This window comes from Bufo bufo, chromosome 5, assembly GCF_905171765.1.
Source record: "Bufo bufo chromosome 5, aBufBuf1.1, whole genome shotgun sequence".
Lineage (NCBI taxonomy): Eukaryota > Metazoa > Chordata > Amphibia > Anura > Bufonidae > Bufo > Bufo bufo.
This window is the reverse complement of record NC_053393.1, coordinates 107,993,321-108,020,351: the sequence shown is the minus strand read 5'-3', so window position 1 is coordinate 108,020,351 and position 27,031 is coordinate 107,993,321. Positions and strand designations below refer to the sequence as shown.

At 41.9% G+C, this 27,031-nt stretch overlaps 1 protein-coding gene across 3 annotated transcripts in view; it reads right to left on the bottom strand.

The window, feature by feature from the left end:
* Nucleotides 1-12,590: 12,590 nt before the first annotated feature.
* STAU2 (staufen double-stranded RNA binding protein 2) overlaps nucleotides 12,591-27,031 on the bottom strand; it is a 321,730-nt gene continuing 307,289 nt past the window's right edge. For all 3 annotated transcript variants that reach the window (XM_040431992.1, XM_040431994.1, XM_040431993.1), the window contains 2 exons: nucleotides 17,396-17,481; nucleotides 12,591-13,486 (listed from right to left, as the gene is read on the bottom strand). In XM_040431992.1, the coding sequence (XP_040287926.1) occupies nucleotides 13,393-13,486; nucleotides 17,396-17,481 (180 nt within the window). In that variant the 3' untranslated portion in view covers nucleotides 12,591-13,392. The remainder of the gene's footprint in view (nucleotides 13,487-17,395; nucleotides 17,482-27,031) is intronic.

Here is a 27,031-nt window from a genome sequence, read left to right as displayed (position 1 = left end):
AAAGTGGAATGGAGACGGAACGGAGGCAAACTGATGCATTCTGAGTGGATCCTTTTCCATTCAGAATGCCTTAGGGCAAAACTGATCCATTTTCGACCGCTTGTGAGAGCCCTGAACGGATCTCACAAACGGAAGCCAAAACGCCAGTGTGAAAGTAGCCTTACTAAGGCCCTTTTCCCCAGATTAGTTTGGTGAGGCAGCCAGCTCCAGGAAGAATTGTAACAATTATGTTGACCACTATTCTCTTGGTAAATTCCTGTGCAGCAGCTTTTCTTTTGTACCTTTCTCCAGATCTGTGCCTCCTCATAATCCTGTCTCTGGGTTCTACAGGTAGTTTTTTTTCCTCTCATGGCTTGGTTTTTGTTCTGATTTGCTATGTCAGCCGTGAGATTTATATTGGCAGGGGTGTGTATGTCCAAATCATGTCCAATCAACTGAATATACCACAGTTGGACTCCAGTCAAGGTGTAGAAAAATCTCAAAGATGATCAGGAGAAAAGGCCCCCAGATCTAAATTTGAAGTTTTACAGTAAAAGGTCTGAATACAGATTCCTTAAATACTTGATTGTTTTAAAATTTTTGTAGTCTCCTCTCAAAAGACAATATATAAACGCAGGGACCAAAATATTAGAGCACATTTCTGACACAAGACAGAATTTTCCTTGTGCTGTAACATGGTGAGCTAGTAGGTATGGCAGGAGCTCATGCTATGCCCTAAGGCAGGCATGGCCAACCTGAGGCTCTCCAGCTGTTGTACAACTACAACTCCCACAATGCCCTGCTGTAGGCTAATAGCTGTAGGTAGCCTGAGCATGCTGGGAGTTGTAGTTTTGCAACAGCTGGAGAGCCTCAAGTTGGCCATCCCTGCCCTAAGGCTACTTTCACATTAGCGTTTTCAATTCCGCAATTGAGATCCGTCATAGGCTCTTGATAGCGTTAGAAAACGCTTCAGTTTTGTCCCAATTCATTGTCAATGGGGACAAAACTGATCTGAACTAAATGGAATGCACCAAAATGCAATCCGTTTGGTTGTGTCCACATTACGGACATAAAAATGCTGCAAGCAGCGTTTTTCCGTCCGCGGTGTGTTGCGGAGCAAGACTGATCCGTCCTTGCACACAATGTAAGTCAATGGTGACGGATCAGTTTTCTCTGACACAACAGAAAACTGATCCGTCCCCCATTGACTTTCAATGGTGTTCAAGACGGATTTGTCATGGCTATAGAAGACATAATACAACCGAATCCGTTCATGACGGATGCATGCGGTTGTATCATTGTAACGGAAGCGTTTTTGCAGAGCCATAACGGATTCGCAAAAAATGCTAATGTTAAAGTAGCCCAAGGCCTCTTGCACACGACCGTATGATGTATTTTGTGGTCCGCAAAAAACGGATCTGCAAAAAACCTGACGACAGCTGGCCCCTAATAGAACAGTACTATCCTTGTCCGTAATGCGGACAAGAATAGGACTTGTTCTATTTTTATGCGGAACGGAAATACGGAAACGGAATGCACACGGAGTACCTTCCAGGTTTTTTTTGAGGACGCATTGAAATGAATGGTTCCGTATACGGTCCGCAAAAAAACCCGAAACTGACACGGAAAGAAAATACGTTCGTGTGCAAGAGGCCCAACACTGCCATAATACACCACAGTGTGCGACCTATATATTTAGAGCCAAAATAACAGGACTGGATCAGAAAACCATTTCGCAAAGGCTTTTTGAAGGGCAGCATTCATGTGTATCAGAAGTTGTGACCTCTTTTCTACATACATGTATTACAGATATTTGGCTTTTTGATGTGGAATTTTTCAATTTTTATTTTTAAGGATTGCTAATACACTGCATAAAAAAATAAAGGGAACACTTAAACAACACAATGTAACTCCAAGTCAATCACACTTCTGTGAAATCAAACTGTCCACTTAGGAAGCAACACTGAGTGACAATCAATTTCACATGCTGTTGTGCAAATGGGATAGACAACAGGTGGAAATTATAGGCAATTAGCAAGACACCCTCAATAAAGGAGTGGTTCTGCAGGTGGTGACCACAGACCACTTCTGAGTTCCTATGCTTCCTGGCTGATGTTTTGGTCACTTTTGAATGCTGGCGGTGCTTTCACTCTAGTGGTAGCATGAGACGGAGTCTACAACCCACACAAGTGGCTCAGGTAGTGCAGCTTATCCAGGATGGCACATCAATGCGAGCTGTGGCAAGAAGGTTTGCTGTGTCTGTCAGCGTAGTGTCCAGAGCATGGAGGCGCTACTAGGAGACAGGCCAGTACATCAGGAGACGTGGAGGCCGTAGGAGGGCACAACCCAGCAGCAGGACCGCTACCTCCACCTTTGTGCAAGGAGGAACAGGAGGAGCACTGCCAGAGCCCTGCAAAATGACCTCCAGCAGGCCACAAATGTGCATGTGTCTGCTCAAACGGTCAGAAACAGACTCCATGAGGGTGATAGGAGGGCCCGACGTCCACAGGTGGGGGTTGTGCTTACAGCCCAACACCGTGCAGGACGTTTGGCATTTGCCAGAGAACACCAAGATTGGCAAATTTGCCACTGGCGCCCTGTGCTCTTCACAGATGAAAGCAGGTTCACACTGAGCACATGTGACAGACGTGACAGAGTCTGGAGACCCCGTGGAGAACGTTCTGCTGCCTGCAACATCCTCCAGCATGACCGGTTTGGCATTGGGTCAGTAATGTTGTGGGGTGGCATTTCTTTGGAGGGCCGCACAGCCCTCCATGTGCTCGCCAGAGGTAGCCTGACTGCCATTAGGTACCGAGATGAGATCCTCAGACCCCTTGTGAGACCATATGCTGGACCTCATGTGGCTGGAGTGTGTCAGCAGTTCCTGCAAGACGAAGGCATTGATGCTATGGACTGGCCCGCCCGTTCCCCAGACCTGAATCCAATTGAGCACATCTGGGACATCATGTCTCGCTCTATCCACCAACAGACTGTCCAGGAGTTGGCAGATGCTTTAGTCCAGGTCTGGGAGGAGATCCCTCAGGAGACCGTCCACCACCTCATCAGGAGCATGCACAGGCGTTGTAGGGAGGTCATACAGGCACGTGGAGGCCACACACACTACTGAGCCTTATTTTGACTTGTTTTAAGGACATTACATCAAAGTTGGATCAGCCTGTAGTGTGTTTTTCCACTTTAATTTTGAGAGTGACTCCAAATCCAGACCTCCATGGGTTGTCAGCACATTCAACTATGTAAAGAACAAAGTATTTCAGAAGAATATTTAATTAACTCAGATCTAGGATGTGTTATTTTTGTGTTCCCTTTTTTTTTTTGAGCAGTGTATATTAGTTTGAAATGTTAATACAGTGATGGGACAGACCACCATCACTGGTATCAGTGTGAAGATTTAGAGTATCCAATCTCATCGTTGACACCCAGCAAATATTGAAAAGCTTCATTCTCTTCACGTACATAATCCCATTTAGCATATAATATAAATGGACACTTTATTCTTAAAATTCATTTATTGCTCAATGACACAGAAACGTTCCCGATTGATTATATCATCTACCTTTAATTGAAGACTATGTATTCTAATGCATCACTCCGTTATACCATTAATTGATTTCTTCAATGGCTTACAGTATTCAGCCCCTGATAAATTGTACAGATAGTAACTGCCCGCCACTAATTTATTTGTTAACCATTGATTTCTTATTACTTGATGAATTTTGTCATTGATTATGCAATTTTTCCTCAGGCACCTTTAATTGAAGTCTGTACATTCTCTAATGCATCAATCCCATACATCCCATTAATTAGCTTGCCTGACATGCAGGTGGATTGGACAGGAGACATTTAGGATGTGCAGTCTTTGCCTTAATGTAGTAATAATTCCTGCAACTGATCTGTAGAGTAAGCAAACCTCAGGACATATTACAAGTGTTCTTCTTTGTCTGTCCTAGGAGCCGATCAACCCAATCCTTGGAACCTGTAGGCAATTATTTAAAAAACAAAAGCCTCACCAGTTTGCAGTCCCATACCATGTTCCCATTTCCAGACACTTCGGGTCCCTGCTGGACTGGAAGTGGCTAAGTACCGTGACCGCTGTGGTCAATCACTAGTTTTGTAGTTTTGTGTTAGAAAGGCACGTCCCTAATAGTAGCATGCTAACAACGTGTAATTCTAGCTCATGCGACTGCTGAGGCTGCAGTGACCATGGGACCAAACTACTTCTGGTACAGCGGGGATCTGAGTCGGCCAGAAACTGGTGGCAACAAGAGGAGTGCAGTCAGGGTTTTTTTTTTTTTTTTACAACCCAGGAGCCAACAAACTGGTTTCAGGGACTGGGTTTGTTGGCTCTTGGGCCGGACAACTCCGTTAAAGGGGTATTCCCATCACATACAATGGGCGCATATTGTTAGGATATGCCCCCATTGTCTGATAGGTGCGTGTCCCACCTCTGGGACACGCACCGACAAGGAGAACGGAGCGGGGGGAGCTGTGGCTAGAGGACCCCGGGTTTCCCAGGGTCAGTCCACCACCAAGCGCTGCTCCCATACAAGTGAATGGGAGCGCATCATGCACGCGCGGCCTCTACTCACATTCATTTGTATGGGGCAGGCGGAAATAGCCAAGCCAGCGCTCGGCTATTTTCGGCGGCCCCATTGAAATGGATGGAGGGTGGCTAGGCATGCGCAGTGCGGCCTCCATTCATTTCCCCGCTCCGTTCTTGTGGTAGGTGCGGATCCCAGAGGTGGGACCTGCAGCTATAAGACAATGGGGGCATTTACTAGCAATATGCCCCCATTTTATGTGATGTAAAACCCCTTCAATGTATGCTTTGTTACACCCCATAAATTAGAAAGCTGGTCCAGCATACCACAAGGCTCACCAACACCACCATACAAGCATCATTTTTAGCTGTGGCTACATAATTAGGATGTGCCCCTTTTCCCTAGTGTAGTAAATGCCAGATTTATTAACCAGTTGTGTGTTCTGTTGATGAATCTTGTACAGGCCGATATAGGGGAAAAACATAAATAAATTTAAACCTACATTGGTAAAACTATACCAATGTGTCAAAACTTGAGATCTTCATATGGCAGTTGTGCAAGCAAATACCAGTGTATACTGCTGAATATGTACTTCCAACATTAAGTGCGTCCGTCTCCTCCTCCCTGTACCGATGGTATGGATTTACATACGGGCGGGAAACTAGAACGGGAGGCACAAAGGGGGAACAAAGCAGCGCATAGAAAACATAATAAGCGATATCACATGTCATCCATATGCCCTACCCTGCCAGCTATTTATATGTTAATATCAGGAGCAGTGAAAGGTCCTCTTTAACATGTCAAACGTATGATTCTGATTCACCAGGATAGACTCTAGGGATGAGCGAATCGACTTTAGATGAAACATCCAAAGTCGATTCACATAATACTTTGCTTGACTACTGTACGGAGCGAGCGCTCCGTACAATATTAGAATGTATTGGCTCCTATGAGCCGAAGTTGTTACTTCACAAAGTCTCGCAAAACTTTGCATAATAACTTCATAAATCAATTTCTACTGCAAAAAACATTTCCTGAACTCTGGTTCCTTTCCAGGGTACCACATCCCTAATAGACTCTAATATGAAGTTTTGATGCAAGACTTTTGTTTCTTCCCTCTATCCAGTTCTCTGGCTCAGATAACTACATAAAAAACTGCACGTGTGAATCCTGTCTCAGGACACAAGACATCCATTTATACAGAAGAATGCTTAGCCATATACAAGAGCACTAAGGACCAGGTGCGTCCAATGAAAATGTGTACACTGATAAATAGGCATACAGCTTTTCCCTGCCCCAGAAACTCCCACGTGCTCTCAGGATATAGATTTTTATCACTCTTATAAACTTAAATTACAACCGCCGAGGGAGGCAACACCTTCCAGTTTTTTTTTTATTACATTTCTCCCTGCTGTAGAAACTCTCAAGACCTTTCTTCCAGGTGAAGAAGTAAATCTGAAATTTCATGAAGTCCAACAGGTCTGCTGCACATTTAATTCCAGAGACAGGCAAAAAGGTCAGACCACATTGAGCTTCCTGAAATTCTGTCAGCACAGACGGTGGGAGAAAATAAACTGTTTGACACTGTGCAGCTTGGAAAATCCTGCACGGAGTCAGATAGAAAAGCATGTTACTACTGAAAGACTCCAACCTTAATGGTATGGCCCATGTTGCTGGTTAACATTTGATCATTGGTTTCAGACTACTTTTAATAAGTAAAATGTTTAAAAATGTATGAATACTCTTCCCATTCATTCTGCACATATAAAGGGTATCTCCACACATGCACATTCGGTATGTACAAGAAATTCATACAGGTAAATACTTTAGATGACAGTCATCCACTGAGTACAATATAAGAAATAAATAGCTTATTAGTCTCTTAAAATTGGCAAAAAACATACTGGTCATTGATGCTCATCTGGGTACTCTTCCTCGCGCTTTTCTTCCCGATCCCCCCTTTCTTTTCCCGTTCCCGTCTATACCACATTGCTCTCTCAGTGGGGAACATTTGCGATCAGTTATTTTTCTGAAGTTAAAGGGTTTGTGCCATAAACTACTTTTCACTCTAAAGTGTATTTTTATTAATTACCTCCTTAGATTGTTCTTTTCAAATGTATTTCATTTGCAGTTTTCTCTTATCCCCCATGTTTGAATCCTACTTCCCGGTTTGTCATGTGATTGCGGTCCTACATTACAACCAACAGCAATTGAAATTCGAAAAATTTTTGACACAGGGTCTAACAGTAGGCTAATAACTTTTCAAAAAGACAGTTTTGATAAATAGTGATGTTTGGGGAAAATGAATTTACAGCCATATCTGCTGGGAGGGATACATTTACAGTATATTAGTGGCACAACCTTCTCCCTTATGGGACTACGAGGCCTACTTGACCATTGTAACAGTTGTAATCATTATGTCGCTTACCTGATGATTTCTGCAAAATAACCGGCTCCGTTGCCGAAACTGCACATGGATTTCCGGATCCGGCAGGCAAATGGATAGCATTTGTTTCCGTATCCGTTTGACAAATGCATTGAAATACTGGATCCGTCTCTCCAGTGTCATCCGGAAAAACGGATCCGGTATTTATTTTTTTCCACAATGTTAAAGGTCTGCGCATGCGCAGACCGGAAAAACGTATCCATTTTTCCAGAACACTTGGTACCGGATCCGGGATTAATACATTTCAATGGAAAATAATGCTGGATCCGGCATTCTGGCAAGTCTTCCGGAATTTTGGCCGGAGAAAATACCGCCGCAAGAGGGACTGAACTGAAGACATCCTGATGCATACTGAACGGAATGCTCTCCATTCAGAATGATTTGGATAAAACTGAAGCATTTTTTTCGGGTATTAAGCCCCTGTGACGGAACTCAATACCGGAAAACTTTAACGCTAGTGTGAAAGTACCCTAATCTACGTATGTTACCATGTGTCGGTTCATCGTTTACACACTGTATTTAGTTAATAATTCAATAAAAATGTATAGATAAACTGGCAAAAGAGAATCTCAAATATGGCAAATAGAACAAAAAACATAGGAGAAAAAAAAATTAGGACAACTTCACTCATGTTCAGTCCTTGGAATGGCAAAAACATGCAAATTTTTTTAAAACTGTGCATTACTAAAGCTTTATTATCATTTCTAATTCCCATCAGAATGAAGCTGCTGTTTACCGGCTACCCTTCTACTTACAGTAGTTTGGCCAAAACTATTAGGCTAGATGCACATTTGGCCCACAATTCTGCTATTTGTTCTGTCATAAGAACTAAATACTGGAACTGCCAATTCTGGTATATGTCGGAAATGCTGGCATTTTTCCAGAAAAATGAAAAAATACCTTTTTTGCCGTAACCTGCCCAAACCTCCGCCACAGATGTAAACTTACGCTTTATGTCTCCTTTTGTCCTATAAGTTACAGGGCAACTTTCATTTGGTATATGTTTTACACTTTTCTTCTGATGCCAAAGAATGAATTTCTGTGGTAATTGGCTATTTTAATTGAGAACAAAATAAAAATAAAATATATATACTTTTTTTTTTTACACAATAAGCGCTTAAAGGTTGCTGTCACCTTGAACATGGTTTCTGAGCTACAAGCAGCATATTATAGAGCAGGAGGAGCTGAGCAGATTGATATATAGTTTTGTGGGAAAAAGTTCAGTATTAGGCTCCATTCACACGTCAGTAAGTGTTTTGCGGATCCGCAAAACATGGACACCGGCAATGTGCGTTCTGCATTTTGTGGACCGGACATCACCGGCACTTAATAGAAAATGCCTAATCTTGTCCGCAATTGCGGACAAGAATAGGACATGTTCCATTTTTTTCTGCAATTCCGGATCCGGGCAGCACATCGTGCAGCCCCATAAAAATGAATAGTTTGTCAATTAATCTTTATTACATTGTTATTTTCCGTAACAAATTGTAACAACCTAAGCGATGATATCGTTATAACTAATCATTATATTCTTACTGTACTGTAACAACTTGCCAAGTAATTACAAATTACATGTTACTAACTGCAAATTACTTATATGTTTTTAGTGTACTTTACACTGAGAAAATTCAAATAAAAACCAATTTGAAAGAAATGAATAGGTCCGCAATTTCATTCCGCAAAAATACACAGAATTGTGGACGTGTGAATGGACCCTAACGTGTATATTTTTCATTTCAATTCCAGCTCATTCTGGTCTTTAAAGTCAGGAAGGCGGTCATGTCAGTGATTGACAGACTTCCCTCTATCACTGTGTATATAGAGATCGCTGTAAATCACTAATAGGATCGCCTTCTTGACTTCAAAACCCACAATGAGCAGGAATTTAGATTAATGAAATGCAAGTTTTACTGAATCTTTTCTTATAAATTTATATATCAACCTACTCCGCTCCTCCTGCTCTATAACTTACTGCCTGTGGATTATTTTGCATTTTCATAGTGAAAGGTTCCCTTTAAGATATTTAAAAAAATACCCCATGTTATTTCTGCAAGATTTGGTGCATCTCTAAATTGGTTAGATTTGTGACTAAAAGTCTATGGCAAAATATTCAAGTCTACACACTTGTGGCATTTGTTGTTATTTTCGGGCTTAGTGTTATTATTATTATTTTAAACCGCAGTTTTTTTTGCCATTTTTCCACAGGCTTCTCTAATGAACTTGAAAAAAATAAAAATTACTGAGAGGTCTGTGCCTCTTAATAAATTTGGTGCATTTTACGCCATCAGACTTTATACCAAGACTAGTGCATATAGGTATGTAATGCCTGTTTTAGTATATCTACCCCATGATGGATGAACTTGGTGGGCAATTTAGTAATCTGAAATACGCTTAAATTAGCTGAAGAAGAAGGCGCAACCGTCAGTTGTGCCGATATCTGCAATTTCTCCCGCTCATGCCAGGTTTGTTTGAGGCGTAGAAAATGGTCTAAAAGTAAGACAGCTCGGAAGCTGTCTTACAGTTAGAACTGGCGCTGGATGAGCCAAAGTTATGGAGAGGCCTGCACCTCTTCATAACTTTGCTGGATCCTCCGCCAGCTATGGGACTTTATTAAGACAGGCGTCTAAAAGGGCGGTCTTAATAAATGAGCCCCTTAGTATGATAAGAAGGACTTAGGCCCCTTGCAGACGAGCGTGTCCGGATTAGGTCCGGATGCGTCCCGGGTGCATTGCAGCAAACCCGCGCGAGTAGGTACGCAATTGCAGTCAGTTTTGACTGCGATTGCGTTCCGTTGTTCAGTTTTTATCGCGTGGGTGCAATGCGTTTTGCACGTGCGTGATAAAAAACTGAATGTAGTACCCAGACCCGAAGTTCTTCACTGTAGTTCAGGTTTGGGTTCGGTGTTGTGTAGATATAACATGGTTATAAGGCAAAATAATAGCATTCTTTAATACAGAATGCTTAGTACAAGGTCAATTGAGGGTTAAAAAAAAAGAAAAAAATTTACTCACCTCCTCCAATTGATCGTGTAGCTGCCGGTCTCCTGTTCTTTCTTCAGGACCTGTCAAAAGACCCGTGGTGACGTCACTGAGCTCATTACATGGTCCAATCACATGGTCCATCACCACGGTGATGGACCATGTGATTGGACCATGTGATGTGACGTCACCATAGGTCCTTTAGCCGGCAGCTCATGATTAAAGTAATAAGAGATCAGCAACTACGCGATCAAGAGAAGGAGGCGAGTTCATTTTTTTAAATTTTTTAACCCTCAATTGACCTACTAAGCATTCTGTATTAAAGAATGCTATTATTTTCCCTTATAACCATGTTATAAGGCAAAATAATACAGTGAATAGACTGTCATCTTAGCAACCATGCGTGAAAATCGCACAGCATCCGCACTTGCTTGCGATTTTCACGCAGCCCCATTCACTTCTATGGGGCCTGCGTTGCGTGGAAAACGCACAATATAGAGCATGCTGCGATTTTCACGCAACGCACAAGTGGTGCGTGAAAATCACTGCTCATGTGCACAGCCCTATAGAAATAAATAGGTCCGGATTCAGTGCGGGTGCAATGCGTTCACCTCACGCATTGCACCTGCGCGGAAAACTTGCCCGTGTGAAAGGGGTCTTAGGGTGATTGCAGCAAGCAGATCCCTGGAAAACGGCTGATTCTGCTGAGTGTAGATTCGGCTGTACATTACCAAGCTGCATATGATTACAGGGGCAGCCATCTTGTCTAAGCTGCTTCTCTGCTCTGTTTACAGCAGTTCAGAGGTATGCCTTACACAGCCACACAAATAGGAAACTGGTGCATAGAAGTAAGGCCTGTTTTACACTTGCGCTGTGGCTGTCTGGTTTTGAGATCCGGCACAGGGTTCAAAATCGGGCCAAAACTGATCCGTTTTGTCCCCATTCATTGTCAAACTGGACAAAACTGATCAGGATGCATTGCCGGATCCGTTTTTTTGTGGAAAAACTGGATTCGGCGCCCATTGACTTACAAGGATTTTCATACTGGATCCGGTTTGTTCAGTTTAGATTTAATACAGTCAGATCAGGCCGAAATGGATGCATCTGGATGTATTTAATTGTACGGATCCGTTTAATTCCAGTTTTGAGACTCTCTGCCGGATCTCAAAACCAGAGAGCCACAACGCAGGTATGAAACAGGCCTAACACATTCAATTTTACAGAAAAGTTAGAAGAAAAAAAAAAGGACAAGGAGCATTTATTTAAAAAAAATCTGTTCAACATTAAAACCTGATTTAAACAATGGGTCATTTTCTGATATATTTCTTTTCAGACCCCAGACTGAGCAGTTGTAGAATTTCAGCTCACACATTACCATGAAGAGCTCTCATTATTTTCAGAGCTCAGGACGACCATCTTGGTTTCATCTGGCTTACTTCAAAGTATTCTTAAACATCATCTTCTGGATCACCTCATTTAGATCCTGTAGCACCAACTAATCCTGAGTGAACATCCTGTACTGCCTTCTTTATGTCCCCGCACATTATACTGCAAACAAAGTGTGGCGTTATGTGTGAACCTGTGTACACTTGTCATCGCTGGACCAGGAACTAGTGAGCAGTGGGGAACCGGGCAACATCTGAATGGGAGTGGGGTGAGATTCATGAGGTATGACTTTTTGAACAGGATACTTATTTGTTTTAAATATATTTTGCTCTGGCTGGAAAACCCCTTCAAACCACGTAAACGGCTTGTCCCTAATGGACTGTCATCCATTCTTTACAATTCCCTCTTGGATCCTCTTTTGCATTTTAGCATTGGAAAATTCAGGTAATATATCATTGGAACAATCAGGTGACCCTAGATGTTTTAGGGGATAACATTAGTTTGCTTTAAATTACCCCTTTGGCCCAACAAAAATTCTGATATACTGTTTTTTACGCCCTAAAAGGGGCACCTAGGTTCTAGAGGAGGAAAATAAATATTATATGTTAATCAGATCTCAGCTCAGACCCCCCAATGTTAATCAGACCCTCAATGTAAATCAGATCTCAGCTCAGACCCCCAATGTAAATTGGACCGCAGATCAGACAAAAAGAAATAAATAAAATCAACTCACTTCTCCTGATTTGGATGCAGACACAGCGCACCTACATCCTTATGCTGTGGGCAGGTCACAGCACAGAGTGCAGCACCAGCAGAAGGTGACTAGAAAGCGGTGAGTGCCGAGCCAGCACAAGGGGCGCTGTAGTCATCACTTCCATAATGGAAGCACTCATTAGTATTCGCTATATACCCCTATAAGGTGCATTACCATTATCCCCCTACTTTGGGGGTAAAAGTGCGTCCTATAGGACAAAAAATATGGTAAGCTGCATATAATGAAATTAAAGAAACAGTCAGAGCCGGTTTTCACATGAACTGATGTGGTTTTACTGCATTTGGCCATAATACACTGCCTCGAAACAAGACGGTACAAGAGTCATAAACAAAATTTTTGCAACACGCGGCCTTGTCTATCCTCCAGCCGTATGAACTCTCATTAATACATCGATGTCTTCATTAGGCTAGCTGATGTCTGAGCACAGAATGCAGGTATTAAAAACACTCAGTTGATGTAACTGTGAGTCATTACAACACAATGGGTGTAAATGTTTTTCACATGACAGCGTGAAGGGCAGCCTAAAGGACAAATAGAATAGTCAACTTTGAAAAGAAACTTCTTCTAGTTACAGGGTGGGTAGTACCTAAACCGCAGACTCTGGGGGGGGGGGGGGGGGGGGGCACAGTGTGACTTAATGCTACAAACATCAGCTCATATTTTTTTTTAAAGCAAATGTTGGTAATGATTTGATTATTTTGTTTTCCCGTTAGTTTGGATCTTCTTGCTAAATGCTGTAACTGTATTTCAGACTGCGCTTTGATTTAGAAAAAAAAGAGAAGCAGTGAATATATATGAAGACAACAACTACGACTCACAAGCACTAAGCACTGTCATTGGTTAAGTCTTAAAATATCAAAGCGGTTACTAAAACAAACAAAAAGAATGAGTATATCGGTAAAACGGAACACTAAAACGCTAACCAATCTGGTTTTCTGAACCTTTTTTTTTTTCAGATTATTTTTTTAACTTTTAACTGGTTAAAGTTACATTTCTGCTAATAAACTAAGTCGAAGCACTAGTGAGATCAGATTTCAGCTGTCTCAAAGCAATTAAATTAAAGATGTGGTCTCAAATTGCAGGGGAAGTGCTTTACGCTAATAGATCCCCCTCTTAATATAAACAGTACTGTGTATTATCTCTTGCTTTAGGATAGTGTTGTCTTCACATAAGACTTGTTTAATGGTATTAGTGATTCGTTTCCTAGTACACGTACACCCTATTGCGTGTTGACAGGTTTATAAGGATGCAGCGGCCGCCGGGAAGCTCCTAGACGACGGCCTTTGAATCCTTGCAGTCCTGAGCGCTGGTGCCTGAGTTAGCCTGCGTATTGTCTGCTTTCTCTCCACGGTGCTTGGCTTGTCTGAAAGATTAATACATTAACAAGAGGCTTTAGGGTCCACGGCTGTACATCTCAATACAAGTTTATTAGCTGATGGCACGGAAGACTCAGAGGTCAACAGAAGGGGTGACATTTTGAAAGGAAACAACAATATTTATGTTCAGATAGCATGATGGTGAGATCATGTGGAGACCTCTCTGATGGGATGACTGTTCATACTACGAGAAAACACAAACCTGTCTTTTGAAATATTCCATCAGGTCACATTTTATTCTCATGCTAATTTTTCGCCTACAGTACATGTAAAAATCCAGAAGAACAGACTATAAAACCTGAGATAAAACCTAACATTGTAAAGTGTTAAATCATACATTTCTTTAAAAAAGGATTTATAAAATAAAAAAAACTCTACTAATGGCTCTACAGATCTATTTATTAGTCACACTTATTTCTAGGAAAGATCGGTGACAACCAATATGGCTGCCTATTGCCATGATGCTTTAGTCTGGATTCCAGACGTATTACATGTCCGTATTATTTGGATGCATCTTGGCCCAACTGTGAAGAACTGATCTCACAGCATCTTAGGGATCTAGGAAGCTGTAAGCTTGGGTCTGTTAAACTCACGGTAAGGCCTCTTTCACATCTCCGTTAAAGAGAGACGGCTGACTGATCCAGAGCAAATTCTGGCTGTCAGCTGGACAAAAAAAACACTGCCTGCAATGGCTTTTGTCCAGCCAAAACCCGGCATTTATGCTGGAAAGTGGCCAGATCATTGATGGACCTCATTCCAGTCAATGGGAGTCAAGCAGTTAAGTAGAGGATCTGGCAATGCTGGATCCTGTGAGATCTGGCAGACTGCTATGTGCCAAAACAGCCTGCCGGATCTCATCGACGGAGATGTGAACTCACTAATATGGACATATGATATGCTCGGAACATGGAAGTGTGAACCCGACCTTACTAAAATATTCAATGTACAACAATAAGCAAGTTTGGCAAAATAGAAACCATCTACCCAGGATTGCCCACCGAATATAGAAACCCAAAAATAGCAGAAATCAGAATAAAAATATATTGATTTAAAAAATCCCATGATTATAGTAAAAATACACAATTAAAAAGGATAAAATCTGTGGTGGTACATAGAATAAATAAGACCAATAGCTGTGACATTCAAAAACAAAACAAAAACAAATCAGTGACCAATATAGCCACCTTTCTTTGCAAGGACACTCAAAAGCCTGCCATCCATGGATTCTGTCAGTGTTTTGATCTGTTCACCATCAACATTGCGTGCAGCAGCAACCACAGCCTCCCAGACACTGTTCAGAGAGGTGTACTGTTTTCCCTCCTTGTAAATCTCACATTTGATGATGGACCACAGGTTCTCAATGGGGTTCAGATCAGGTGAACAAGGAGGCCATGTCATTAGATTTTCTTCTTTTATACCCTTTCTTGCCAGCCACGCTGTGGAGTACTTGGACGCGTGTGATGGAGCATTGTCCTGCATGAAAATCATGTTTTTCTTGAAGGATGCAGACTTCTTCCTGTACCACTGCTTGAAGAAGGTGTCTTCCAGAAACTGTCAGTAGGACTGGGAGTTGAGCTTGACTCCATCCTCAACCCGAAAAGGCCCCACAAGCTCATCTTTGATGATACCAGCCCAAACCAGTACTCCACCTCCACCTTGCTGGCGTCTGAGTCGGACTGGAGCTCTCTGCCCTTTACCAATCCAGCCACGGGCCCATCCATCTGGCCCATCAAGACTCACTCTCATTTCATCAGTCCATAAAACCTTAGAAAAATCAGTCTTGAGATATTTCTTGGCCCAGTCTTGACGTTTCAGCTTGTGTGTCTTGTTCAGTGGTGGTCGTCTTTCAGCCTTTCTTACCTTGGCCATGTCTCTGAGTATTGCACACCTTGTGCTTTTGGGCACTCCAGTGATGTTGCAGCTCTGAAATATGGCCAAACTGGTGGCAAGTGGCATCTTGGCAGCTGCACGCTTGACTTTTCTCAGTTTTTGGGCAGTTATTTTGCGCCTTGGTTTTTCCACACGCTTCTTGCGACCCTGTTGACTATTTTGAATGAAACGCTTGATTGTTCGATGATCACGCTTCAGAAGCTTTGCAATTTTAAGAGTGCTGCATCCCTCTGCAAGATATCTCACTATTTTTGACTTTTCTGAGCCTGTCAAGTCCTTCTTTTGACCCATTTTGCCAAAGGAAAGGAAGTTGCCTAATAATTATGCACACCTGATATAGGGTGTTGATGTCATTAGACCACACCCCTTCTCATTACAGAGATGCACATCACCTAATATGCTTAATTGGTAGTAGGCTTTCGAGCCTATACAGCTTGGAGTAAGACAACATGCATAAAGTGGATGATGTGGTCAAAATACTAATTTGCCTAATAATTCTGTACAGGGTGTACACCGGCGGGAGAGGCAATACAATAGATATTCAATACCAAGTGGATAGACCTAGCCAAACAGTATAAGACTGAAAGTGTGGTTCTTAAAGTGCAAGTGCAGAAAAACTAACCAAATAAACAAATAGGCTTGGGCTAAATAGAAAACGCCCACAAAGATGCCAGGTGAAACCACATATAATACAAGTCATAAAATTACCATATCGACTGAGAGAACCCTGCGCAGGTTTCCCGGTTTCTGCTATTTTTGGGTTTCTAAAATATTCAATGGCAAATAACTATTATGGTCTTAAAGTAAGGAACTGAACAGAATGACATACATATAACTGGAATATCAGAGTACTTACTGGACATGATGGTCTAATATAGGTCCTGTTACAGTTTAACCCCTAAGAGTCGGCCTGGAGGTGGCGATTTAAAAATAACAGGATTAAAATAACATGGCTGCTTTTTTCAAAAAAAGAACAAAACCCACAGCTGTTCACAGACTGTATGTGAAGTTGACACTCCAGCTTATTCATTGCAGTGGAGCACTGGTGCAATACCAGGCACAACCCATGTACCGATGTGGTGTGGTTTCTGGAAGAAAGCAGCCATGTTTTTCTAATACTGTACAACCACTTGGAAAATGGGATTTTCCACCTTATAGATATTAATGACCTAGGCCATCAATATCAGATTGGTGGGGGTCCAACACCCCAAAGATCTGCTGTTTGCAGCGGCCACCAGCACCAGAAACATAAGAGTTGACAGAGCCCCAAAGCAGTAGGCTCTGTCCACTGTTTAGTGGCGATGTGGGTGTATTGCTCCCATTTACTTGAAACAGCACCACACTCTAAACAGTTGATCGTGGGGGTGCCAGATGTTGGATTCCACCAACCTGATATCCATGGCCTATCTGGAGGATAGGTTATCAATATCTAAAAGGTGGAACATCCCTTTTAAAGGGTTTCTGTCACCAGATTTAACCCTATTAAGCTAGCTGACATTAGCGGTGTGCTAATGTCAGCTGAACCTTACTAGCCTATTCCTACTTTTATCTATGCCCCCGTTAGGCCAGAAATGTAACTTTTATAATATGCTAATTAGCCCCTAGGTGCAGGGGGGGCGTTGTTCCTGCTCCTAGATGCTCCGTTCTCCCACCTTTGTCGCCTCCCTCCAAGTTCTAAATGACAGGGCCAAGCTGCACTCGCATCTGTTTGCCAGCCCTGTGCTCTGGTGAAATCTTGCGCCGTTCAGCATTCGGCGTAGGTGCAGTGAGGAAGCTGGCAGCCTGCGAGCGTCTTTCCCTCACCGCACTGCTTTCATATTCAACAGGAGCTTAGAAACAAAAAAAGCTGGAATCTGATTGGCAGCTAGGGGCATCTTTTAGACTTCGCCTTCATGCTGGTTCAGATATTCTTCTTCATCATATTCTTTCTACTACATTAACTATTTTAAATACATTAGACGGCTAAACCATACATAAAATATGGAAGAATAGATGAAAATACTTACTCAAATGGTCCATTTTCTTTCATGAGAGAACCTTCCACGGAATCTAGTCCTTGTTCTGAAAACTGCTTCAAGGCACTTAAAGCTGCCTGTGGGCAACACAAAAATGAGAAGTGAATTAGACGTCAAACTTTAGGTGCTGTGAACTCAGGAATGTGTAAAAACGTTCTAAAGAATCAGCGAAAGTTAAAAATATGCACAGCGTTAAAGTACATACATATCATTTACAAAACTCATTTCTAGCTAAAAGTATTTATAAATGTCTTTATCCAAGGCTGGGTTCACACTGTGTTTAGCCCACTGCTGGGCTTGCATTAGGGCGTCTATCTTTTTCAGGGGCAGAATATCAGTCTACAGAACTATTTTGTCTGGCGAAAACGAACGGAAACGAATGGCAAGCTGCTTAAATGGAGTTCTCCTTGAAGGGAATCTCCAACAGAAAGTCCAACGATAGGGGAGCTAAAGCACAGTGGGAAATGTATCTGTATCCACTGACTTAAAACGGAAGCTACATCGATAACATTTTCTCTATTATTTCTATAGCAAGTCTATGAATATATCCACGTCTATATCTGTCAATCATTATCTATATGAACCTGTCCAGGGCCAAATTTATCGGTGGGCTCACATAAGGGAGGGGGAACCTAATGAAAGGAGAATTGTCACATGAATACATGAAACACTTCATAAGTAATGCTAATTAGACACACACTGTTCTGTGGTGGTTAAAAGGGGTTGTCTCACTTCAGCAAATATAATTTATCATGTAGAGAACGTTAATACAAGACACTTACTAATGTATTGTTATTATCCATATTGCCTCCTTTGCTGGTTGGAGTCATTTTTCCATCACATTATACACTGCTCGTTTCCATGGTTATGACCACACTGCAATCCAGCAGTGGTGGTAATGCTTACACACTATAGGAAAAAGGGCCAGCCTCTCTGGTGGCCAGGACCGTGGGACTGTACATAGGATGGTGTTTTTAATACAGTGTGCAAGCACGACCATCACTGATGGATTACAGGGTGGTTGTAACCGTGGAAACGGGCAGTGCATAATGTGATGAAAAAAATCAATCAGCCAGCAAAGGAGGCAATATGGACAATCACAATACATTAGTAAGTGCCTTGTATTAACTTACTCGACATAATAAATAACTGTATGGGGATGAGCGATGGCTACTGCTATGGCTCGTCTTCATACAGATTCATTGTTTCTGGGCAATAAATTGCTGTTTAGATGGAACATCATGCTGCCCCAGAAACAATGATTTCGCTCATTCATGGGATGATCTGCGGCATCTTGCCACGGGCAGATTATTGGGAACATCTATTTGTATGAAAATTGGCCCCAATAATTTGCCTGACAATTGGGCAGTGTAAATCCACCTCTAGACAAAATTACGTGAATGAAAGTAATTATTTAATAACAGAATTAAAATAAAGATGATCTAATTGTGGACTGTCAGATATTATACAAATAGGAGAAACCACTCTAGAGGACGAGCCATATCTCTTCAAAAATATGTAAAAAGATAAAAAAAAGATATGAAAAATAAAAAACAAAAAAGAAAGCATTAGTGACGTCACCGAAAGAATAATATATTTACAGAATTAAAAGAGATGAAATACTAATTGAAGTATAAGAACCACTGGTGATGAATCATTTCTGAAATCACTGCTAACACATTAGTAGGTACTAATGCCACAAATTGCCTCCTCTTACTTAACCACTTGCCATCTGGGCCATTTACCCCCTTCCTGACCAGGCCTAATTTTGCAAAAGTGACATATCTCACTTTATGTGGTAATAACTTTGGAACGCCTTTACTTATCCAAGTCATTCAGAGATTGTTTTCTCGTGACACATTGTACTTCATGATAGTCATAAATTTGAGTCAAAATATTTCACCTTTATTTATGAAAAAATCCCAAATTTACCAAAAATTTAGAAAAATTCGCAATTTTCTAAATTTCTATTTCTCTGCTTTTAAAACAGAAAGTGATACCTCATAAAATATTTATTACTTAACATTCCCAATATGTCTACTTTATGTTGGCATCATTTTGGAAATGTCATTTTATTTTTTTAGGATGTTAGAAGGCTTAGAAGTTTAGAAGCAATTCTTCAAGTTTTTAAGAAAATTGCCAAAACCCACTTTTTAAGAACCAGTTCAGGTGTGAAGTCACTTTGTGGGGCCTACATAGTGGATACCCCCATAAATGACCCCATTGTAGAAACTACACCCCTCAAGTTACTTAAAACCGATTTTACAAACTTTGTTAACCCTTTAGGCGTTCCACAAGAATTAAAGGAAAATTTTTAAATTTCACTTTTTTGCCCGATTTTCCATTTTAATCAAATTCTTTCTTTAACACATCGATGGTTAACAGCCAAACAAAACTCAATATTTATTACCCAGATTCTGCGGTTTACAGAAACACCCCACATGTGGTCATAAACTGCTGTATGGGCACACGGCAGGGCGCAGAAGAAAAGGAACTCCACATGGTTTTTAGATGCCATGTCCCATTTGAAGCCCCCTGATGCACCCTTACAGAAGAAACTCCCAAGAAGTGATCCCATTTTGGAAACTAGGGGATAAGGTGCCAGTTTAATTGCTACTATTTTTTGGTACATATGATTTTTTGATCATTCATTTTAACACTTTATGGGGCAAGGTGACCAAAAAATTGGTTGTTTTAGCACAGTTTCTATTTATTTATTTTTACAGCGTTCACCTGAGGGGTTCAGTCAAGTGCCATTTTTATAGAGCAGATTGTTACGGACGTGGCAATACCTAATATGTATACTTTTTCTTATTTATTAAAGTTTTACACAATAATAGCATTTTTGAAACAAAAAAATTATGTTTTAATGTGTCCATGTTCTGAGAGCTATAGTTTTTTTTATTATTTGAGAGATTTTCTTATGTAGGGGCTAATTTTTTGCGGGATGAGGTGACGGTTTTATTGGTACCATTTTGTGGGACATACGCGTTTTTGATCACTTGGTGTTGCAGTTTTTGTGATGTAAGGTGACAAAAATTGCTTGTTTTGACACAGTTTTTTTTTTATGGTGTTCACCCGAGGGGTTAGGTCATGTGATATTTTTATAGAGCTGGTTTTTACGGACAAGGCAATACCAAATATGTCTATTTTATTTTATTTTTCTATTTTTAACATATTTTTTTATTCCTTACTTGGAATACCCTTTATTTTTTTATTTTACACTTTTCGTCCCCTATAAGGTCATAAAAGACCTCTGGGGGACATTTACTTCACTTTTTCTTTTTTTTTTTCACTGTTGATTTGTCCTGTAACTGGGGCTGACATAGTAGTCCCAGTTACAGGAGAAATACACCCCCCAGAGAGGCTGTACAGCATAATTCAGCGCTGTACAGCCTCAGTGCAGGTCTGATCGAGGTCTCTGAAAGACCTCACACAGCTCCTGCACTCTCCGGTCACGGCGGTCACACGACCGCCGGGCCAGGGAACAGGAAGCGCATAGCGCTTCCTGCTCTGCATACACAGCGCTCGGCGAGCGCTGTGTATGCAGCGATACAGAAGGCAGGGACACCTGGGCACTGTCCCTGCCTTCTCTCTGGGTTGCCCTGCTGTCACTGACAGCGGGCAACCCGATCAGCAGCTGCACGATTAGCGTGCAGCTGCAGTTTCTGAACGGACGTTCTGGTACCGTCCATTCAGAAATAGAGATCCACCTCCCGGACGTTTATATCCTATGGGCGGACGGGAGGTGGTTAAAAATAAAATAAAACAAATGAAAATATAATAATAAAAATGTAATTAAGCTAAAACAAATACATACCTCTTAGTGCGTCACCAGAATATATTCACCTATGATGGTGTCATCAGTGACACGAAGGAGGCATTTTGTGGCAAATTTATATACCCACAATAATGAGCAATGGACTCCTCCATCTGGCTTCCCCCGCCCCCCTTAATAATGTACATTGTTCAAGTAGCAATGGTTAATACCATACCAGGGGAAACAGTAGAAAAGAACACCTTTAAAAGTACTTTAAACATATTTTGAGAATTTATATTCCCTAAAATGTCCTCTAAGGGCAATTTTACACTTGCGTTGTGAAGATCCGGCAGGCAGTTCCATCGCTGGAACTGCCTGCCGGATCCGGAAATCCATGTGCAAACGGATAGCATTTGTAGACTGATCCAGATGCGGATCCGTCTAACAAATGCATTGAAATACCGGATCAGTCTCTCCGGTGTCATTCGGAAAAACGCATCTTGAATTTCTATTTTTTTGCATTTTTAAAGGTCTGCGCATGCGCAAACTGGAAAACTGGATCCGTTTTGCCGGAACACTTGGTGCTGGATCTGGCATTAATGCATTGCAATGGAAAATAATGCCGGATACAGCATTCCGGCAAGTGTTCCGGAATTTTGGACGGAGAAAATACTGCATCATGCTGCAGTATTTTCTCCGGCCAAATACCGTAAGAGTGACTGAACTGAAAACATCCTGATGCATCCTGACGGATTGCTCTCCATTCAGAATGCATTAGGATAAAACTGATCCGTTTTTTTCCGGTATTGAGCCCCTAGGATGGAACTCAATACCGGAAAAGAATAACGCTAGTGTGAAAGTACCCTTATGGATAACTATAATATTAAATATCCAAGGACAAGGTCCCCCTGAAACAAGCCCCTGAGAATTAGATATTTTACCATCCACATCATCTGAACTACTAATATAACAAAGAGACAATTAAGTGTCTAGGTATGAAAAAAATTAGACCTGCACAGTGTGAGTAATGAGCACCCCAGGAGACTAAGTCCAGAGACATGCGCTGAGGTAGATTATACGAGAGTAAAAGACTAAGTCCAAGTGCATGCACAGAAGAACTATGGAGCGCTCGTATCAGAATGACGAGCGCGTCATCAAGGAGGGAGGAACAGGAGGAGGGGATTGTCCAATGGAAGAAACTCTACTGTACACAGGGAGCAATACAGTAAGATAGAGAGGCTGTGATTGGCCTGCTCTGATGTCACTAAAAGAGCATTTAAAAGAGCTCTTCCCCGCCCACTCAGACTGTAGATTGCCCAAACCCCTGAGGATGCCAAACGTTCGGCGAAACATGTCGGTGGGCATCCTCTGAGCTATTCGTTTTTAGCACAGGTAGTGAGCACCATCAGTACTGATCATAGGAGCTAGAGACAGACCAGTTGGATAATGTGAGCACTGGTGGCATCGCACAGCCACAGACGCAGGCAAATCTGAGCAATTGTGAAAGCCAAGCTCTCAAGTTACAGTTTAGCACGTAAGGTGCAAAAGCCCTCACTCACCCTGATAGTTTAAAAACTAAGTTTCTTTTTGTTTGCTGATTATTTCTTATTAGTTAAGTTTATAATACATATCAATAAAAGTGAAGTTCTAGAAAAATAAGTATGTAGGTGGAAAAAGGCGTCTACTGTAGTCTACTGACAATGCAATAGTAAATATGAATAAATAACGCTGCACCTATATAATAGGGTTATTTGATTTGAGTTACCTTTAGACAAGGACACTAAGGTAAGAACAAGAGATGGAGAGCTATATGAAGAGTGTAACCTAAAAGGCTTATCCATAATTTGATATTCATGGCCAATTCAAAACCCCGCCAATTAGTTAATTCAGAGTAGCTGCTCCATCCACTGAACAAAGCATGGAGCAGTATAGTTCTGGCACAGGAACTATAAGGTAAACAGCTGATTGGCAGGGGTGTGGGTTATCGGAACCCCTCTCACGGCTGTGTCATGGTCTGGTGCTAGTGGACCGTGACACTTGTGCCATGCATGCTTGTTGCCGGTGGTAACGTGTTGTTTTAGCATGTTTGGACACTTCCCCTTTAAGTCTGGTGTTCCTTCTCATTTTGTTGTGTACGGGTTAAGGTGTGTGCAAGGTGGAACTGGGTGTGGCCTCTTGGCTCTTCTTATGTTGGAGTTGGGAGATTGAGGTCAGTGGTTTGTCTGCCTTTGTAGGAGGAGCTTTGCTCCTCTCTGGATTTGTCACCTGTCCGTGAGGGCCTCCTTGTGGAACATAAAGGTCTTTAGCTATGTCTCTCTATGTTCTCCTCCTTGTTCCCTACCTTACCTGTTGTTACGTTTGGTGTGGGATTGTTTTGGGGATTTGTTGTCATTTCTAGTTTGGTGTTCTATGTCTGGTATGTTTGGTGTAATGCCCGACACGGTTGCTAGACATCCCCTTGTTTGTCTATACCTCCGGTGAGGGGGTCCCAGGGGTTCCTCGGAGGGGGAACCACAAGTCAGCAAGCAGTAGTTGTTCCACCCAGTCGTTGTGGCAGGTAAGTGCTGTTGTTCCAGTGCTTGTCGTTTTGCGCTGGGCTCTTACCTGTGATGTGTTTTTGCTTGCTGTCTGCTCCTTCCCAGTTGCTAGGCCTGTGTGAGACTCCGGTTCATCCGTGTCATGGGTATGAGCCGTCCTACCATCCAGGTCCGCTTATACAGTGAGGAGTTAGGGCGAGGATTAGGGATGCAATAGGTGACCAGCTCCCTTATCCCAGCCTCTGATCTAGTTGCTTGTCTGTCTGCTTTACATTGTACGGTGGGGGGGTTTCCCCCACTCCACACCGTGACACCCCCATGGATCTAATAACGATGGCTTATCCTGAGGACAGGCCATCAATATCAAAATCCTGGACAGTCCCTTTTAGATGTGGCCTACTTGATGGGTGGGGATTAAGATGCCATAAAATGTATATCTTGTACTTTACCAATACAAATCTCTCTCTTTCTATACCCATTTTCATAGTACTATCTATCATGCTCTATATCTTCTCATCACTTATGTTTATCATGTTTCATACTCTATCTCTTTCACTCCATATAAATCTGTATTCTCTATTTCTATCTACTTACCTTAAGTTTTCCTACTTATCTCTCTCATATCTATATTTATGTCTAATCAATCTAGAAAAAAAAGGAATCTTCATATATACATTACGTCACTGTGTCTATAACTGAAGAACGTATTTGTAAAATCTCATCAATGTTGCTATTCTCTTAAAGCGATGAGCTGTTTATTCCTACTTATTTTCAGCTCTACAAGGATTTCAAATTTTCTAGACCCCAGTAGTCAATCCGCACCCATTAATGTCGTTCTCCACCTAGATTATGTCATCCGTTAACTATCACATTACATTCTTAGTCCCTAATGAGACTGACAAGGTCTCAGTAGGGATGGGCGATGTGGCCTAAAATCTATATCACAATATAATTTGAAGCATGTGTGATATAAAGATATATTGGGATATATTATTTTCTTCTGTATGTATACAAATTACAAAACGCCATCAGCCCCATGCCATTGCCACCATCATCATGTCCCCTAGACGGCGCCATCAGCCCCATATGCCATTGCCACCATCATGTCCCCCAGCCACCGCCATCAGCCTCATGCCACTGCCACCATCATCATGTCCCCCAGCCAGCGCCATCAGCCCTATGTGACATTGCCACCATCATCATGTCTCCCAGCCAGCGCCATCAGCCTTATGCCATAGCCTGTCTCCCAGGGGTAGCGCCATCCTGGTTGGTCTCCTCCTCGTCTGACACCTTGGTGAGTCTCATTTCACTTTTTCACATCCCGGCTTTGTTCCATTTGGATTGTTATTTTCCTGTCAGGTCTTCACCTGTAAGCCGGACGCGTATGCCCTTGTTTGTGTGGGCATTCCATCTTTCTTTACCTGGGACTCACCTTTGCCATTATATTTACTGTGTATCCGCGGTGCTATTATATTTTTTCATTATTATGCATCTATCCCGCTGATTACACATACCATCATCTATGACCGGAGTTCCCCTTCCAGGGTGGCGCCGTTTTCTCCTTTACCTGTTCCTTTTTTGTTCCCTGTCCCACTGCATTTTTTGTATGTAATTTTGATGTTTCTATATGATACAATAAAATATTTATAATATTTACAATTTTGGCTTTTTGAGCTCCAATTTCTCTTTTGTTCTGATTTGTGCTCGGAAGCTTTAGCCGAGTTATCTTTATAGGGGTGTCATTTTGGGTTCATTGGGCGAGCACAGGCTCCCCTTGATTCTCTTTTACCCTTTCTTGACGCCCCTAGGGTCATCCCCCCCTCCCTTCCATAGCCATCCACCCCCGACCCCCGGTAGATTTGGGCCCCTGCTACTTACCTTTCCTGCACTGCTGGGAGTCCGCAGGAGATGGGCTGCATCTTCTTCCCAGCATGCACTGGGAGGGACCTGACATCACACACAGCGTCAGCCAGCACGTTGACGATGCGTGAACACAAGGCCCTGCAGCACAATGCAGTCAGGAGGCCACGGAGTGGTGAGTGAGAAGCTTCTTCAATTCACTACTGCTCCGTGGTCATCTATAGCGATATGGCGATATAACTGAAATCTATATCGTCGGCCAAATTGATGACGATTATATAGTTTATATTGCCCACCCCTAAATCTCAGCACATGAAAAGTAGACAAAGTATGAATATCTTTGGCCCAGGCAAACTGGTTATGCCAGCAGGATTAGGATGGACACAACTGTAGCCCATCAACACAGCTATCTGATGAGATGTTTGCCCCACCTCAGATCCCTCCAGTACTGATATAGGGGTCTGATTCAACCCTTTTCTAGAAGAGGTTTGTGTCACAGCAAAGAGATTTTTACAAAATTTCATACAATCTCTATATGTGACAATGATTGCTTTTGATTATCCCTGTTCCACATTATATATGACTAGATTTGTTAAATTCTCCAGGTTATCACAATGCCAATGCTAGCTCTTGACAAGCTCATACTTTAATATATACACTATGTACTTGGTTTCCTACAGAAGACTTGAGATGTTTTCCTAAAGCATGTCCTAGGGCAAATTACACATATATACATCATGTAACTTTTTTGAAACCTTCGTCCTTGAGATCTTAACAGCTTTATTTACAGCCTGAAGAACCCCTTTGTGGTTAATTCATCACTAGCACAATTTGTTTTACAAAAGGGCAGGATGAGATCTCCTGGTGCCAAAAGGCAGTGGTTTTGAAACATGTCCCACCACCGTCAGATGAACATTAACTTAAAGGAGTTGTGCCAAGTTTTAAACTTATTCCCTATTGACAGGTCTCAACGGTGAGGTTCCAAAAGTTAGGGGCCCCACTTTCCACCAGAATGGGGTTTTTGTGTCTCCTAACATAAATGGAACAGTGGTTGTGCATGGTCGCTGACGCTCCATCCATCTCTATGGACCTACCGGAGATTGCCGGCCCCTTTACCTGGCTTCTCTTTCACAGTAAACGGAAATGAAGGGAGTGCCAACATGCATGCTTGAATGCTTCTCTGTTCATGTTGTGAGATACAGATCTTTGCACAAACCCTTTAAGGCCACATGGTAATGTATCTTATTCAAGTATCTTTCCTGACAGATTTGTATGTCGATTTTTATGCGTTTTGGCAATGAATCCTTGGCAAATCGGCATGTGTTGCATATTTGCTCCAGATTTCACCCTTTTGCAAATTTGCTGCATACAAATCCACACTGCAAATTTGCATATAATGTGTAACTTGTGCATGTGGACTAATTGTACGGACACCTGGATTTCTAATTTACACAGGAAAACAAGATTTTT